This window comes from Passer domesticus, chromosome 2 (genome assembly GCF_036417665.1).
Source record: "Passer domesticus isolate bPasDom1 chromosome 2, bPasDom1.hap1, whole genome shotgun sequence".
Taxonomy (NCBI): Eukaryota; Metazoa; Chordata; class Aves; order Passeriformes; family Passeridae; genus Passer; species Passer domesticus.
The window spans coordinates 57,413,680-57,429,748 of record NC_087475.1 but is presented as its reverse complement, the minus strand read 5'-3'; the positions used below and the strand labels follow the sequence as shown (position 1 = coordinate 57,429,748).

Sequence of the window (16,069 nt, the reverse complement as noted above, 5' to 3'; positions counted from 1 at the left end):
AGAAGCAGTGGTGAAAGTTGATTATTAGAGAATATAAGCACTCATTTGATTCTCCTAGAAAAATGAGAAATAGGCAACAAACAAGTTGTTGTTGTTGTTGTTTTCATACCTTTCTTAACTATCAAAATGGTTTGTGCCAGAAGAGCTGTATTTCCTGCCTCCATGACTTGAACAAGCAAAGCATTGCACTTTTCAGTTGTCATTATAAATACACAAGGTACCAGAATGCCCTATATGCGTTTTAGGCTTAAGATGTTAAACTACATTTACTGTAACAAAACCAGAAACTTGATATTACTCCTGGCTGTAGTTATATTTTCAGAATAAGACTACTAACCTCATCTTGAACCAAAATCAATTAAGTATGCCTTCCATAATTTCGGATTTTATGAAAGATAGAACATCTTTTGCATTCAACAAATGCAAAAGATAGATAGACAGAGCTTTTACTAAAAATACAAAAATCTCCCTACTGAGGCCTTTTATGTATTCAGTCTTCTAGTAACAGAAATGTTAAGTCAATTCAAAATTGAAAAGGTCAGTTGTTAGTGTCAAATTGAACTGCCACAAAGCAAGCATACATACATCAAGCAGACAATCAAGGCAAGTATGCCAAGTAACTGACAACTGTAAACTTCTGTCTCATTAAAACCCTGTCAAATTAACCACCAGGTCAATGTCATTGTTAGAAAAGTTTACAGCTGATTCACATGAGGAGGTTTGATTTTTCTGGTCTTAAAAAATAGAAATCTAGCAACCATTTATTAAGTCTGAAAAAGTAAATATCAAAAAGCCTTTTAGCAGAAGGAACGTACTTTAATGAAAGTTTAACTTAAAAAAACTAAACAGAAAAAAACTTTTAATGAGTTTCCATGTCTACACAAGATGCAGCAAACCAAATGGCAAAGTATTACCTATTTGCAGGAACTTCAGGCTAACACTCTCAGCAAAGCCAAATAAATATATTTAGCATAAGTATTTTAGCAGAAGTATTGCAACAGTAACATTTAGAGTAAATTCTCATTTTTAACAATGCTTCTATCTTCTGTATTAGAGGATAACAAAATACCAGATAGAGGTATAGCCCAATTGATAGAATGAATAACTAGAAGAAACAAACTTTTTTAATATCTGAAGAGAAGTCTTAGAAAAATTTAAATTGCCACTGCATAATTAACTCAGATGAAGTTTACTGCACTGATTTGCATATCTCACCAATGGTATCTTGCTCATGGAGTTAAGCATCCCTACAAACAGTGGGAACCCATCTTGGGTAAAATGAGAAGTACAAAGGATTAACTTAACTTGCTTGATGGCTCAAATACAATAATGGCCTGCTCTAAGGGGAGTTCCGCATGCATTTTCAACTATTAAGGAAAGGAAGTTACAGATAATAACTTTTTTGTGTATTAAATCTACAGTAGTTTTTTTCCTTCATTAAACCTACATAGATGCAAATATACACAAGCCCTGAAAATTCAGCATTACACTCAAAACAAGATCCTCCTAATTTCAGATTGGTAGTCCTCAAATCCTAATATGCTCTACACCAACTCTTGAATTCTCTTAACTTAGATACAACATCCTGGAATTGAAAAAAGAATTTTTGTGATCTAAAGCATTGAATCAATGAATCAAATAATGATGAATGAATCATTAATATTTTTAATGAAAAATTATTTTTTTAAATATATCAGATTTTTTGAAATTTCATCAAATTCATGGATAGCTCAGGGAAACTGTGGATGCCCCATCCCTGAAACTGCTCAAGGTGAAATTGGACTAGGTCTTGAGCAACCTGGTCTGGTGAAAAGATGCCCCCTCATGGTAGCCGGGCTGGAAGCCCGTGGTCTTTAAAGGTCCTTCCAACCCAAATCAGTCTATGATTAGAAGAGAGAAGCGGTAAGGAAGCAACAATTTCTCAAAAGACAATTCCATTGGTACTGGCAAAATTGAACTCCAAACAATTCTCCACCTGCAAACATTCCTTTATGGTTAGCTTTTCTGTGAGACAAATGAAACAAACAGCAACTTTTATTGTCAGACATGAACTATTTAATATAAAAGCTGAGTAATGCAAAAGTTTCTTTCAAACTTTAATATTTTACTATTTTTGTAATAGTAACAAAGAATTGATGTGAGAAATCCAAGCATAGAGACCTACCAAGGTCTCAAACATACAAGCTCAGAGATAGAGATGGATACAGTGTTTGACCTAAGACCTTGGAGAAGGCTTGAAGCTTTAGAGTAGAATACTGAAATAGACATGTAATAAGAACAAAGATTTGTAGTTTAAGCTAAAATATGCTTTAAGTAGAAATATGCCTCATGTAAGCAAATAAATATGTTAAGCAAGATAGTAGAAGATTTTAAAGATTTTAAATTATGAACTGTAATCAGTTCAACCTGATTACATGAATATCAATGACCATTCAAAGCGTAATACTTTGTGCCTTCCTGCAGGCACAAACTCTACATCCAGCTGAAGCAAATGGAAAATAAGGTGAAAGTTTTCTTTCCTCAGACCCTATGAGTGCAATTTTATGATATCATAAAGTGAGCATGAGGGACAGACTTCCCAATGATTTAAAACAGTAATTATAAAATGCAGTTGCCTAAAAACTTGATTTTTTACTATTATTAATATTCAATTTCAACAAATATTTCCAGAAGGGATAGGATCCTTTTGCATCCAAACATATTACTTATCCTTTATTTTAAATATATACTGTCTTTTAACTTGCAAAGGTAAGATCTCAGTGAATAGAAATCAACAAATGGACCTGCAACACCCCCATGTTTCCAGGCTGAATCTTTCCATGCCACACCTTGCAAGAAAAAAATTACAAACAATATCCCAGAATTTGACCCCAGTTTGAAACATCCCTACTCCTTTTTATTGTAATGACTTGTTCAGTCCAGAAAAACATGTAGTTTTATTTTCACTTCCTGCAGCAGTTAAATAAAAAAAGCACTTACTTGCAGCTGAACTGAGTTATCCTGAAGACCTTCTACAATAGGAGAGAATCTATCAACATTCCTCTCCTCTGCTGCTGCTGTTATAGCTTCCAAAATTTTTTCAAGGCTGTAAGAAAAAGTGAATCATTTCACTCAGGAGAGATATTTAAACTTGTTTATTTGCTATCTTAAAAGCCAGGTTCCCAAATTATTCACCTGCCTCAATTTCTTGTAAACAAATTTGGGAGGTTTAACCAATACTTGTTGCCTTTAGAGATTTTTGTAACCAAAGAATGACTTACTGGAATACAAGGGTTAAGAAAATTATGCTAGTAAGTATTAAGCAAAAGAATTGCTGCATAACTATTTCCATCTAACCAGTATATCCAGATGTGAAAAAAAGCCTCACCAATATGTCCACAAGAAAAAAATCACAAATGTATTCTGAAAACTGACAATACAGATTTTACTTTCAAATCTAAATTGAAAATGTTATCATTTCATTCAGATATAACTATAATTTGGGATAGTGTAAAAGTACCTTAGTATTTCTTGCTTAAATACAGTACTTACATGTTTTCCTCTCCAACAATGCACATTGCAGATAAGAGTTTAACTATATCCGTCATCATGTTAGTTTGCTTGGGATCAATTGCTTTGGTCAGCAACAAAAGGCTCCTCTCTTCTCCCAAAATTCTTTCCAAGCCATACTAAACAACAGAAGAACATTTGTAAGGGAGGGAATCCAAATGACCATCAAGTACCTAGTAATGACATCAATGGTTCCCCTGAAGTAGATATTCCAAATGACATTTTAATTTGTGAAATAATAAAAAAAATTAAACGAGAGAAAAGTCCCAAACAGGTCACTTATTCTGTAAGAAGGGCATATAACAGCATCAAAATTTTATTGTCTTGGAATATTTCTGCAGAGAGAAAGTGGCAGACTTGTGGCAGACAGAAAGAACTTCAAATCACAAATGACCAACCCATCACTTTACCAAATTGCACAGACTTATAGTCATCAGGTACCTTATCTAATTGAACTGTAGTAATTTTGTTTCTAGAATACATAAAGTCCCATACCTTATTATTCATGAAGGCTCTCAAGCACTGTATAACTTTATGCTGACTCCTTTTCACAAGTCTGTCCTGACTGAATAAATAAAAAATTAAATGTAAATAAATGCTTTTTAAATATTAAGAAAATCTAATTTTATATTAAGATATTTATATATATAATTAGAGATTATATATAATTTATATTCTATTTATATTTATAAAAGCTAATTTTATATTAAATCCTTACTTTTTTGTCTCAACCAATCGTTCCAAAACATCCAACAGCAGTCCCAGACCTTCTTGGCCAAAGTTTTCAACCCAGCTAGGAGAAAGAAAAAAGACATTTAATAAAATTGACATTTCGAAGACTAATCACAGTGAAAGAAAATTGTCACCATAAATACAAGCACACATAACTGGATAGTGTTAAACCCAAAATATCTCCAAGAGAACACAAAAAAAATTTAAAATTTCAGCTACTACCAAGGGCATCTTTTGATCAGGTTAAACCCTGATGAATACTGATGCATTCTTACTGCCTTTACCTCTGCTTCCACAGGAGAAGAAAAACTACTTACACTACCCAAAGAAAACACTCAGCTTTTTGTCATTCTGACAAAATACTAAGTTATCAGTGCCTCTATTTTCAATGTGTTTATTAAAAATGTCCTTTTAATGAAATTCAGCCTGTTGCAACTATTACACAAAAGGGGAAGAAACAGTTGCAGATAACTAGCTATCTGTAATAATATGTACAGTTAGATCACTTGAACCACTATTAATGAACTGTGCTGGCACCTGTGAGGTCAAAACACCTAAATTATTTACCTGAAGATTAGTGACCAAGATTGTCCTTTCAGAAGCTTACTTTTTATAGTGATAGGAAAGAAACACTGTTTTTTTGCAGTAAACCATGGATATTAATACCTGTTTCTAAGTACCAGAGATCAAACAACTCAGTAACATTTGATTTAATTTTCTCTGTGAATTAAAAATACAATTTACAAAAAAGACTAATCGAAAACCCTTTGTCAGAATAACTCAGGCTACTGTAAAGCATGTTTCCTTCCACATAAACCATTATATTTTCTAAGTAAGACAATGCAATTCAGAAACAAAATAATAGAAGGAAAGAAGCAAATACCTATATAGAGAAGACCCATATCAGCAACTCTCCCAAGCCAGACACAGAAAAAAGAAAGTTGTGCAATCCTTTTCTAATCATGTCCTAATATTTCATTTGCATTATTTTAAACTACACCCTAAACAGTTTCCCCAAATCATGTGTACAACCATTGTCTTAAATGGTAACCTTAAACAAAAGGATGTAAACAGAACAGAATAGGAAAAAAAAAAAACAATTTAATTAAATAAAGTCAGCATTCAGAAATCAGTTGCATGGAACAAATCAAAATTAAGACTTATCAGTGATTACTGAAGAGTTAGCCTTCCTTCAATAAAGCACAGGTAAACAAAGGCTGTGCTTTCTTCTGTATAGATAAAGCCTACAGGTACAGAAAAAAATACCAGAAGGAAGGAAAGAAGAAAGCCTAAAGTACACTGCACAGAAACAGTAGCACAGATTTAGAAATATATATGTTTTCTGGTGAACAAACTTACACCAAGGTGCCTAACTCCCATTATTGATTACCCTGACAAAAATAAGTTAGAAGATCAAAGATCTAGAAAATATTTCAAAAATTAAAATGAGAAACAATTGACTACTTAGCAGTAGAAAACAAAAGGAACTGCTTCTGCACCACATTTATATTACCTTCTCTTAGTATTACCTTGTATAGATCAGCCAAGTCTATTAAAAATAACAGACCTACAGAGGATACATAATCAATGAAACAGAAAGAAGTTAAAATCACTCACTAATGCATACATACCCATTAACTGGAAAACCTTGAGACATGTACATCTACATATCCATTAATTTTAATCCATTAAGAAATAAGAATATTATTAATCTCTTCAACATGTGCTAATGATGTTACCTGACAGGATTACTAGTCAAGGACACACGGAGAGATTCTAAGCAAGTGACTAGTCTTTCATCCGTTGACCCAGATTTTAAATCCTGAATAAATTCTTGGGGAGAAATCTTCCTACTGTTCTTGAGGCTTCCCTGAAACACAGAAAATAGACTTGCTCTTTATTTGGTGCATATAGAACTTAAATAGATTATTAATGGCTAAGCTTTATTTCTGCTCCGAAAAAAATATATCATGTAGACCTGAAAACCCATAACTGATGCCTATCTACTATTTGCCAAATACTGACTAAATTTGGTCATTTTATGAATAAATTTATTATCAACAGACAAAAACAACAGACATGAAATGTGCAAATTTATCACACATGCTCAGTGAAATAAAATTTTGTATTGAATGGATTCTGTCTATACATTGCAAAAATCTTAATATTCAACACTCAACAGAAGAAAAAAACAATTATGAGGTTCTTCGAAGAGATCACAGGGCACAAGTCCAGAAGGGTGACTGCACTCACATAAGCATACAGAGCAAAAAAGCAGCATACCAGAACACTCAGCATGTTACTGCAGTAACTTCTGCTCTTGCAGAAGTAGACATTCTTGTAGACATCAAAAAATAAGAAGTCTAGTCCACCCAATACCCTGTTTACAGAAAGGACAGATATATTTTCTACAGAACATATCTAAATACAAAAAAGCAGGCAAACAATTGTGCATAAAACTTAGATTTGAGTTAATTCATTGCAAGACTCCTTTTTTTGAAAATAGAAGCACAACTATCATGTTGTAAGAAACTTACTAAATAGTTCTTGATCAACTAGTGGCTTAAGTCAGTAATTGAAGAGAATTAGACTTGAAGTAATAACTTGAAATTATTCACTGAAAATGGTGAGGTAGTCTCATTATATTATTTTAGCTCTCATTATATTATTATTATATTATATTCGTTTCATACAGATGATGTTTTCTCCCTTTTTTAGATCCTCAGGAAATACTGAGAAGTAATCTTTTCTTCCATGAGGTAGAATATGATTAAATAGTTCCTAACAAAGAAATGAAGTTAAAAGCTAGGAAGCACGGTTGACAGATCAGGCTGCTGAGCTGCCATCCTGAGGGACATCAACAGACAGGAAAAATGGGCAAAGGAATTTCAGGAAGTTCCACAATAGAAAACTGTAAATCTTGAACCTGAGGAGGAATAATCCTATGCACCAGCATGTGCTGAGGCTACCATCTGGAATGTAGGCTTGTAGGAAAATAGGGGTTGTGATGGATGACAAGTTGACCACAGGGAAGTGCATCACCAGCTGGTTGAGGGAGATGACCCTTCCCTTCAGCTCAGCAGTGGTGAGACATCTGGAGAATTCTGTCCAGTTCCTGATTCCCCAGCATAGAGACATGGACATATTGGAATGAGTCCAGAAAGGGTTGTGGACACAACTACAAGAGAATCTGTAGTACATGGAGAGGCTGGTAGAACAGATTTTTTAGCCCCAAGAAGAGAAGGCTCAGGGGAACCCTATCAGTGAAAGGACAAGACGAACAAATTGAAATACAGGAAACTGGTTAAACATAAGACAAACACAAACGTCCCCCCTTCCTCCCACTATTTTTTTGAGCATGAGGCTGGTAAAGCACTGGAACAGGTTGCTCAGGCACACTGTGCAATCTCCCCTATCAGAGATATAAAATTGGAATAGATCAGAAGTTGGATGTGACTGTCTCCAGAGGTCTCTTCCAGTCTAATTCTATTCTGTGACTCTGTGACAACAGAACATTGGGAGCTATAATAGTCTTCACCTCAACTACATTTCCTCAGACTTGATAACAGATGCTCCAGACACAAGAAAAAAAACAAAACAAAACAAAAAAAAAACCAACACAAAAAAAACAAAACAAAACAAAATAATACCGATCAAACAAAAAAAATCTCCTGCTGCCAGGAATCATCCCAAAAATATAGCATCTCATGTTATATTTTGAAACATTGTGTGTAATACATGGAATGTCATTCCAAACATGCTTCTGAATTGATGGATATCCCTACTTGCTTAAGTATGAGGGTAACTTCCAATAACTATGCTCCACAAAAAAAAGTAGATTAGATGTACAGCAAGGGATGAGGGTTGAGGTGAGAATCTGGAAGACAGATCTAGAAAACCCAGAGAAAATTTTTAAAAATCAGGAACAATAAATGTCCCCACAAATAAAATGAAACTCAGTATTTTCAGTTTTCTTCATGGATCTTTCCAGCTGGACTCTGCATAGATAAGATAAGAGACTGACTACAGACAAAATGACCAAACAAGCTCCCAGCAGCCTTCATGACAAAATATTTAACTAAATGTTACAAGAGAGCTGGAAATTTCAAGAAGTCTCAGAAATTCTGCTGGCAGCTCCTGATGTGCATACACTACTTGATAAGCACTACTTGTATGCCTAAGCATAAGGATTAATATCCTGTGTGGAGAATCTGTCATTTCCAGTGACTTCTCCCAGCAGTTGATGCTGCAAAATTGACAAAACTGATGTAACCAAAATACTTTTAAGTTGTCAGTAAAATGTATTTCTTTTGATGTACGGTCATATAGGACAGTCATATGGACAGGACATACAGTTAAGATGGTTAGAAGATATTTTGGAAGGAATTCAATATAATCAATAGCAAGTGTGTGCAGTGCAAAGGTCACATGGGACAGGAGCCCAGTCAGACTAGAAGAATTCACTAGAATGACATTTCAGAAAGCCTCATGTGACCCATCTGAAAACAGTGCCACACGCAGTGGAGACTCACATCAACATCCAGGGAGTAACCAGTTATCCCATTTCAGACTCAGTTCCCCACTGAAATGTTACCCTATGCAAAAGAGCCGTAAACTGTGAATGTCTGTACAACAAACTAGCACAGTGCTAAGTACCACTTATTCATGGTTATGCCAAAGTTCTGCAACATAATAAGAATATGATACATCTGCCGGTGCTTAAATAAAATGAGAGCTGCATTTGGTATCAATTGTGAAACAGATTATATTAGCTGTATTTCAGCATGAGAAAAGCTGCTTAAGTTCAAAATGTTCAAGTTTACTGAGAAACAGGAAATATCTTGAGGCATCAGTGCCTCTAGAAACTTAATTGCTCAACTGAAGAACAACTGGTCTGTGAGCAGATGCAGCATGAAGTCAGCATTAATTAATCTAGTTAAAACATCACAGGAGCACAAAGTGAACAACAAAAACAAAATGCTGAAAAGAAAATTCACTTTAAAAATCCAGTTTGTGTGTTTTGAACACATAAAACAGCAAAACCTATGGTTAAGTAACATGATAGCAATGCTATTTTTATTTCCCCTTGAGTATTAACCCCATAACATGGAATTTTATTTTCAAAACTTTGTTTTCTGCAAGCATTACTATGCAAAGAGGTGTGCTTTGTGGTTATTGGAAAGGAGTTGTGCACTTCTGAGAAAGAAAAACCCTGACACTGAGGTCAACGATAAAGCTTTGATTAAAGTAGAGCTCACTTTGACCACCAGAGGCTGTTTCATTTTCATTTCCAAGGCAAAATATCTTAGTACACATCTCCTTAAAGTTCAAGAAGTATGAAAAGAAGTATGAGCTACCAAAAGAACTTACTGCAGTATCACTTATAGAAGGAGAGGCCCGGGGTGGGATTAGCTGCACACAATAGTCAGAGGCTACGTGGCATTTCAACTGTTCCAAAAAAGTATGACACTTTCACAAAGTCAAGGTACACCAAGAGTTCGCCAAGTCCTCTTGGGGTGCAGTGCACTATTCTCTCTAGACTCAGAAAGCACTCAGTCCAACTAACTTGAGGAATGGCAGGGGAAGGAATTTCCCATGCCAACAGCTCCAGCACTAATCTGAAATCATCTGCAGCACAACTGGATCGAAGTACTGAATGTGTGCCTCACTGAAACAGCTTCTCCCAGTACACAACAGATGAATGTCACATCCAGTAAAGACACAACAGCAGAGAGCCCAGGAAAGACAAGTTACCCTGCATGGATTGGTGTTTAGTCATCTCCCACCACAGAAAGAGAAATACATGGGCACAGAAAAGAGAAAATGCTGTTGGGGGCCTTAGGAAAACACACAAGACAAGTGTGTGGTAACAAACCATTGCCCTGGGGGAGGAAACAGACCTGTCTGCTTCAACAAAGCACGTTATACAGCTCCTCTAGGCATAGTGCAAGAAGCTCCATTACCAAAACACAAGTGTGACGACATACAAAGAAAAAAGGAAAATTGTGAATGGCACTCAGAAAGAAGGACCAATGAGATGTATTCTGTGGCCAAGAAGCAAAGACATGAAAACCTTTCTCTGGTCAAAGAGAGCCTTAACATCACCACCATCAGCATGCTATGATTTCATTAACAGATGTGAATGCAGCAACTCTGCACAGCCAGTCATGTTCTATTACCACATTACTTTTTAGATCAAACAACTGAGGTGTTAAAATACATATAGAGGCTAGGGGTGCCAATGATATATAAACCCTCACATACTATTTTGGGTAGATAAATTTCAAGAATGTTGTAAGATTTACTAGTCTGAAGTTTCTTGATTTCCCATGCAATATCTCTAAAAAAGAAAAACAAGCTTAATCTTCTGATATTAAGGACCTCTTAAGCTATAGACAAGACCAGTAGCTTTGATAAGCTCAAATAAAGTAATCTCCAGGCAGTTAAGTCCTGCACTAGGCATACCTACCTTACTAAAAGTGCTAAAACAGAAGACTAATAATATGCATCATGTGAAGTAGACAGCAAGATAAGTATCTCACTTAAATTACTATATTTAATGTTTTAATTTCTCAGTATTTAGTTATAATTATTTCCAGGCAATTTTTACTGATATCTCAAGTTACTATACAGCAGTGAGAGTTGAAGATTCAAACATATGAATTCTAAAACAATCAGAATATCTGAGGATAGGATTAGCTATGGAGCATTTAGGGCAGGAGTCAGTTCTCACTCTGCAAAAACTAAGCAGTTTTTCTAATGCCAACTGAATCCTTAATTTGGCCCTTACATACAACCCCTTGCACTGCTTTAGAACAATCAATCATTATCTCTATAGGGAAAAAATGGACAATAATTGATTTTGTGCACAACAATTTCATTATCAGCTATTACGTAGCATCAAACATGAGCTCTGTTTTGAGTCGGGCATGAAAAAGGTTCATCAGTTGAGGAATTCTTTTTAAACAATGCTAGAAAAGAAAAAAGTTCACACCAAACTTTTGTAAGTTTCTGCAGAATCTTTCCATCTCTACTTTTAGTCATACATTTACCATTTCTGTATAGAAGACACACTTCAAGTACAAGTGACTATCTGCCACTGTAACTTGTAAAATAGTAAGACAGAAACATTTTTAAAGAGCACTATGAGAAACAGAAGTTAGTCAAAGTAATGTTACATGCATGCATCACTTTTTCTGATCAACAGGAAACAATGTAAGCTTTTAGTCATTTACTTACAGACTTGGAAGCAGTGCTAATATATTGCATCACCATTTCTTTTTTGGTATTAAAATCCTTTTCTCTCAATGGCATCTTCTTGTCTTCATTTAAATTCATATCCTCCTAGAATGGGATAGGAAAAAAAAGAAAAACAGTCTTAAATGCTATACAACAAGAGAATGATTTTAATGCAAGAGACTGACTTAAATAAATAAAGACACAAAAATATGAACTCATACTACTGAAAGCTATTATACAACGAACTTTTCATAAGACGTTAATCAAAACCATAAAAGTCCTTATCCGTATTCCCTCTGAACTCAGACTGAAAATAAAACAAAAACAGTCAACAATGCTAGGATTAACAAGTGCATCACAATAATTTTTAGTACACACTCTTCTTAGGAAAAACTTACAGTTTCACACATGCATGCATGCATCAAACTACTGAAGAGCATTATTTAATACTTCCCAAAACATTTATAAATGTACTCATACCAGTATTTTACATATTTTTAATTTCCATTTTAATTTTTAATTTATTCCATCATTCTCTTCCTCTACTCCCAAATGCTTCATCTTGGCAGCAGAATGTGGTTTGTGCTGAAACTAGTTCACAAATTAATAATCACCTTTGCAATAAGCAAAGCCAAAATTCTTAAGGAATAAATCAAAACAATCACCTGTTACCAAAACCCCACCATAATTCATTCATCCCAACATAAATCCAGAGGTCAAAAAGAGCAGAGACAGACCTACACTGAAAACCACACAAGTGACACTTCTGGATGTCTCTCGCATTTCTGACACAGGGAGTTCTACTTCTCCAGCACAGAAATGCTCTGATCATTGTAATCAGTTGCACATCTGTGAGAAATGGCATTTCTCATCATGGTGTAAGTTAATGAGTAAAAGGGGAAAAAAAAAGTTTTCAGGAACAATTAATAATTTTGGCACACACAGATAAAGCACATACACCATGTGCTTTACTATGTGCATTACTCAAGCTTAGCAAGAATTACTGCAGTTATTTTCAGCTGAGACTCATGAGGTGAATCCTCACCAGCTTTGGCAGGAGCAATGCTACAAAATCAGTGAGTAACCATCTTGATATCAAAGCTATTTCACCTAGTCAGAAATCAAAGACAAACAGCACAGACAATCCTTAGAATTTGTACTACACCAAAACCTAAGTTTCCTTGTCTTTCAATAGCTTTCAAGCTGAGTAGAAGAGAATGAAGCAGGGTTCCTAGAAACATTTACAATAATGTACACAATTTTTGTATAAATCCAAGCTTTGAGAAGTTATTGCAGAAAATGCTTGACCCTTGTCTTGGTTTCAGCTGGTATAGGGTTAATTTTGAACTTAAATTGAACTAAAAAAAACCCCTTCTCATGTTATTATGTAGCTATTGCAAAGTTAATTCTTCTATTTAAAGTAGTTCCTATCAGACTTGCTCTTTCATGTTTTCTGAAAAGTAGCTTCTAAACTGAAATAAAAGCATCTAACTTTTAAACACAAGAAAACCCCCAAGAATTAAGAAACCTGTCAACACAAACTGTATTCCATAAGCCTAAATATAACAGCAGGTTAATTTATGGGAAATATTCTGTCTGTGTGTACAGTAAAAAGTAATTCCTTTGTTCTTGTTTTTAACAAACGAAACATCATTGAGACAATTATTTTATACAGACTAGAGTGATACAAGGGGCACAACAGATATTGCTTAGTTAATAAAATACTTCATGTCCATCTTTTATTTCTTAAATAATTGAAATATATTCTACAGCTAAGCAATACCTCTTTGGAAAAATAAGAATACATCATTTCACATGGATATTTTCCTAATAGCACTAACAGAAATTAAAGGAGGCAAATAGCAGTTAATTATTATCTTTAACCATCTGGTTTTATGAGCTCTTTCATAATTTTTGCCATGAAAACCACACAAGACACCACTGCATAAAATACTGGGAGAAGAAAGCCATATGCATCCAGGAAAACCCCAAGTACAAGGTAAGACATTTCAGTAAACCCTAAGAATTGAAAAACTTCTTCCTTCAGTACTAACACATTCACTCTTTTTCCATACAAAATTAGTTCTAAAAGCCTGGCTACAACAAGTTGTTCAAATTGTTCACCAATCCAGCCCTACAAATCACTTAATTTGATCAGAACAGCAAACTAGAGGCTATAATATATAATTAGCTACGTAATCTACTGTGACTAAACTAGCTTTATTCCAGCCCATTCAAATGTGGATAATCTGAAAAATCCTTTCTGTAGTGCATGTTATAGATAAAATAACACTGATAAAGTAGCTTAATACAAGTTTAAGTGCTTTGTTATTCAATGAAACTAGGAAAGCATTCAAATTATCCAGATGTCATCAGTAGTTTAACATATTTTGCAAAGTAGTTTTAAAATTGGAATTAGTTATTTAAGGATCCATGAATATAAGCATCTATATTTATCTAGACATGCAGTAGTAGGTTTCTGAGGATTTACTGAAAGTTTCCATTTATTTATGGCACAGTAGAACACCACAGACTACCCCAAACAGAATGTCTGTAGGACTGTAGAGAAATACAATCTAAATGCAAGGGGTGTATGGAAGGATGCACATCTTCAAGTTTTATTAATAAGAACTCTCCAATTTTCTGAGCAATTATCAGTTACAGTGAAATTTTAAAGAGAAGCAAGACATCAGAGAAAAATGAACCATTTGGTAACAAGTACAAATACAAAAGTTGGTAACAGTTAATTATTTCTTTTCCTCACCAGTTTAACCAAGAAAACCCTGAATGTTATCCTTCAGTTATAGTTCTCAAGAGTTCTACAAAATCTTCAAAACTAAACTATCATCACTGAGTACTAGGAAGTACAAATTCCACAAAGGTACTTCTCTCATTGCACATTGCATTTTCTCCACATGCCAGTCCCTGGTAGTCCCTTTGTATTTCAAGAGTTACTTGTTATTTGCTGAGAGGCAGAGAAAGAAATAATAATCCAGGCATCCTTCTCCTTGTTAGTGTTCCCTTGTGCTCTTCAGATTTCAGTCACTCTTTTCTCATGGCCATTCCATGTTTAGTTTTCAATTGCCCAAAATGTCATCATCACGACAAAAAGTTCAATCTACTGAGGTGCTACCACACGATCTTTGTGACTGCTCTTTTGTAGTGCATTAACAATGACAACTAAGGAAAGAAGCAAATTTGCAGACAAATGCTGCTTTGGAGGCAATTCTCTCTTTTTGTGCAATAGTGACATGGCATATAAATTGAGAACTAAATGTGGCTGTGACATTTGAAGGCATAAAATCTCTTTGTGAAAGTTTCAGATCATCTTAAAAGGAAGAAGGATCCCCCATTTCTTGTTCCTCCTCAAAACATGTTGCAAAATCTCACTTCTAAATTCTGTTTTAAATATACTTGGATCAAAAATTTGCAAAAATAATTCCAATACTTTATTTCCTGAGAAACATCCTAATAAATACTCAATTACAACTCACAACAACAATTATATTAAGAATTCAGGTAAAGATTAGAACATATGCACAGAAGAATAGCTGTTCCACCTATCACTTAGCCATGTTGTCATTCTTTAAGTAAAAGAAAGTGTAAGACTCTTACCATCATTTTTTCAAACAGTGCTATGATTTCTCTTTCCGACAGTGGTTTTGTAGCAAAATCCTCTGGGTCCATGGGGGTGGATGACCAATCTGTGGAATGTGACTGCTTCATATGTGGCAGAGGAGGTCTTTCTTTTTTACTTCTTGGAATTCTTATACTGGCAAATCTATCCAACTGAAAATACAAAAGGTGTAACATATCACATACTGCTTCCATTCTGTGTAATCCTAATTAACATGGATGTTCTTGGAAGTTGAACATCCTTATTTTTCCGTGGTGGCTTACCTGTTATTTAACTGCCTAATTCTAAAAGCTTTTCCTAAAGATACATATGATGGTCAGTTGCCTAGCACTGGAGTTAACCGACCAGAATCCCATTACATTAGAAAGAAATCATGCAGAACATCAGAATTTTACAGAAAGTTTGGAGGAACAGATATCTACAAAACCAATTTATGAAGAATTCTTTCCAAGCGTTACATGTAGAATATAAGAAAGCAGACTTATTTACCAAAAGCCTAGTTTTAAAATGGTTTTAGTTACCCAGAAACAGCTGTACTCCTAGCATAGCTACAGAATATATAGCCATGCAAAGAAACTACTTTTTATTAAAAGACAAGTTAGCATAACTAAGACAAAGTTTCTGTTTATTTTCTATTTCTATTTCCTTTTGCATCACGTAATACAAAATTTAGTGCCTTTGTTCCAATTATTTAGAAACTCATTCTGGAGAAACCACTGACTCTTCTATTAAAGCTACATAGAGTTTATTTATGATTTCATGAATGACCCTTATGACTAACCCCCAGCACACATCAATCGCTCTGGCTTTTTTAACCCTTCCAAGAGCCAAAAACCTTCTTTAGAAAAGTGGTTTGGGTTGTGGGATTTTTAACTGATTAGATATTTACCAACTTTTTTTGATCAAGAGTTA

General features: G+C 34.6%; 1 protein-coding gene across 14 annotated transcripts in view; it reads right to left on the bottom strand.

The window, feature by feature from the left end:
• The window catches only part of DIAPH3 (diaphanous related formin 3), a 206,003-nt gene that overhangs the window by 168,398 nt on the left and 21,536 nt on the right, over positions 1-16,069 (bottom strand). For all 14 annotated transcript variants that reach the window (XM_064408643.1, XM_064408636.1, XM_064408637.1 and 11 more), the window contains 7 exons: positions 15,136-15,309; positions 11,521-11,625; positions 6,021-6,151; positions 4,268-4,342; positions 4,045-4,114; positions 3,532-3,668; positions 2,980-3,085 (listed from right to left, as the gene is read on the bottom strand). In XM_064408643.1, coding sequence (XP_064264713.1) covers positions 2,980-3,085; positions 3,532-3,668; positions 4,045-4,114; positions 4,268-4,342; positions 6,021-6,151; positions 11,521-11,625; positions 15,136-15,309 — 798 coding nt within the window. The remainder of the gene's footprint in view (positions 1-2,979; positions 3,086-3,531; positions 3,669-4,044; positions 4,115-4,267; positions 4,343-6,020; positions 6,152-11,520; positions 11,626-15,135; positions 15,310-16,069) is intronic.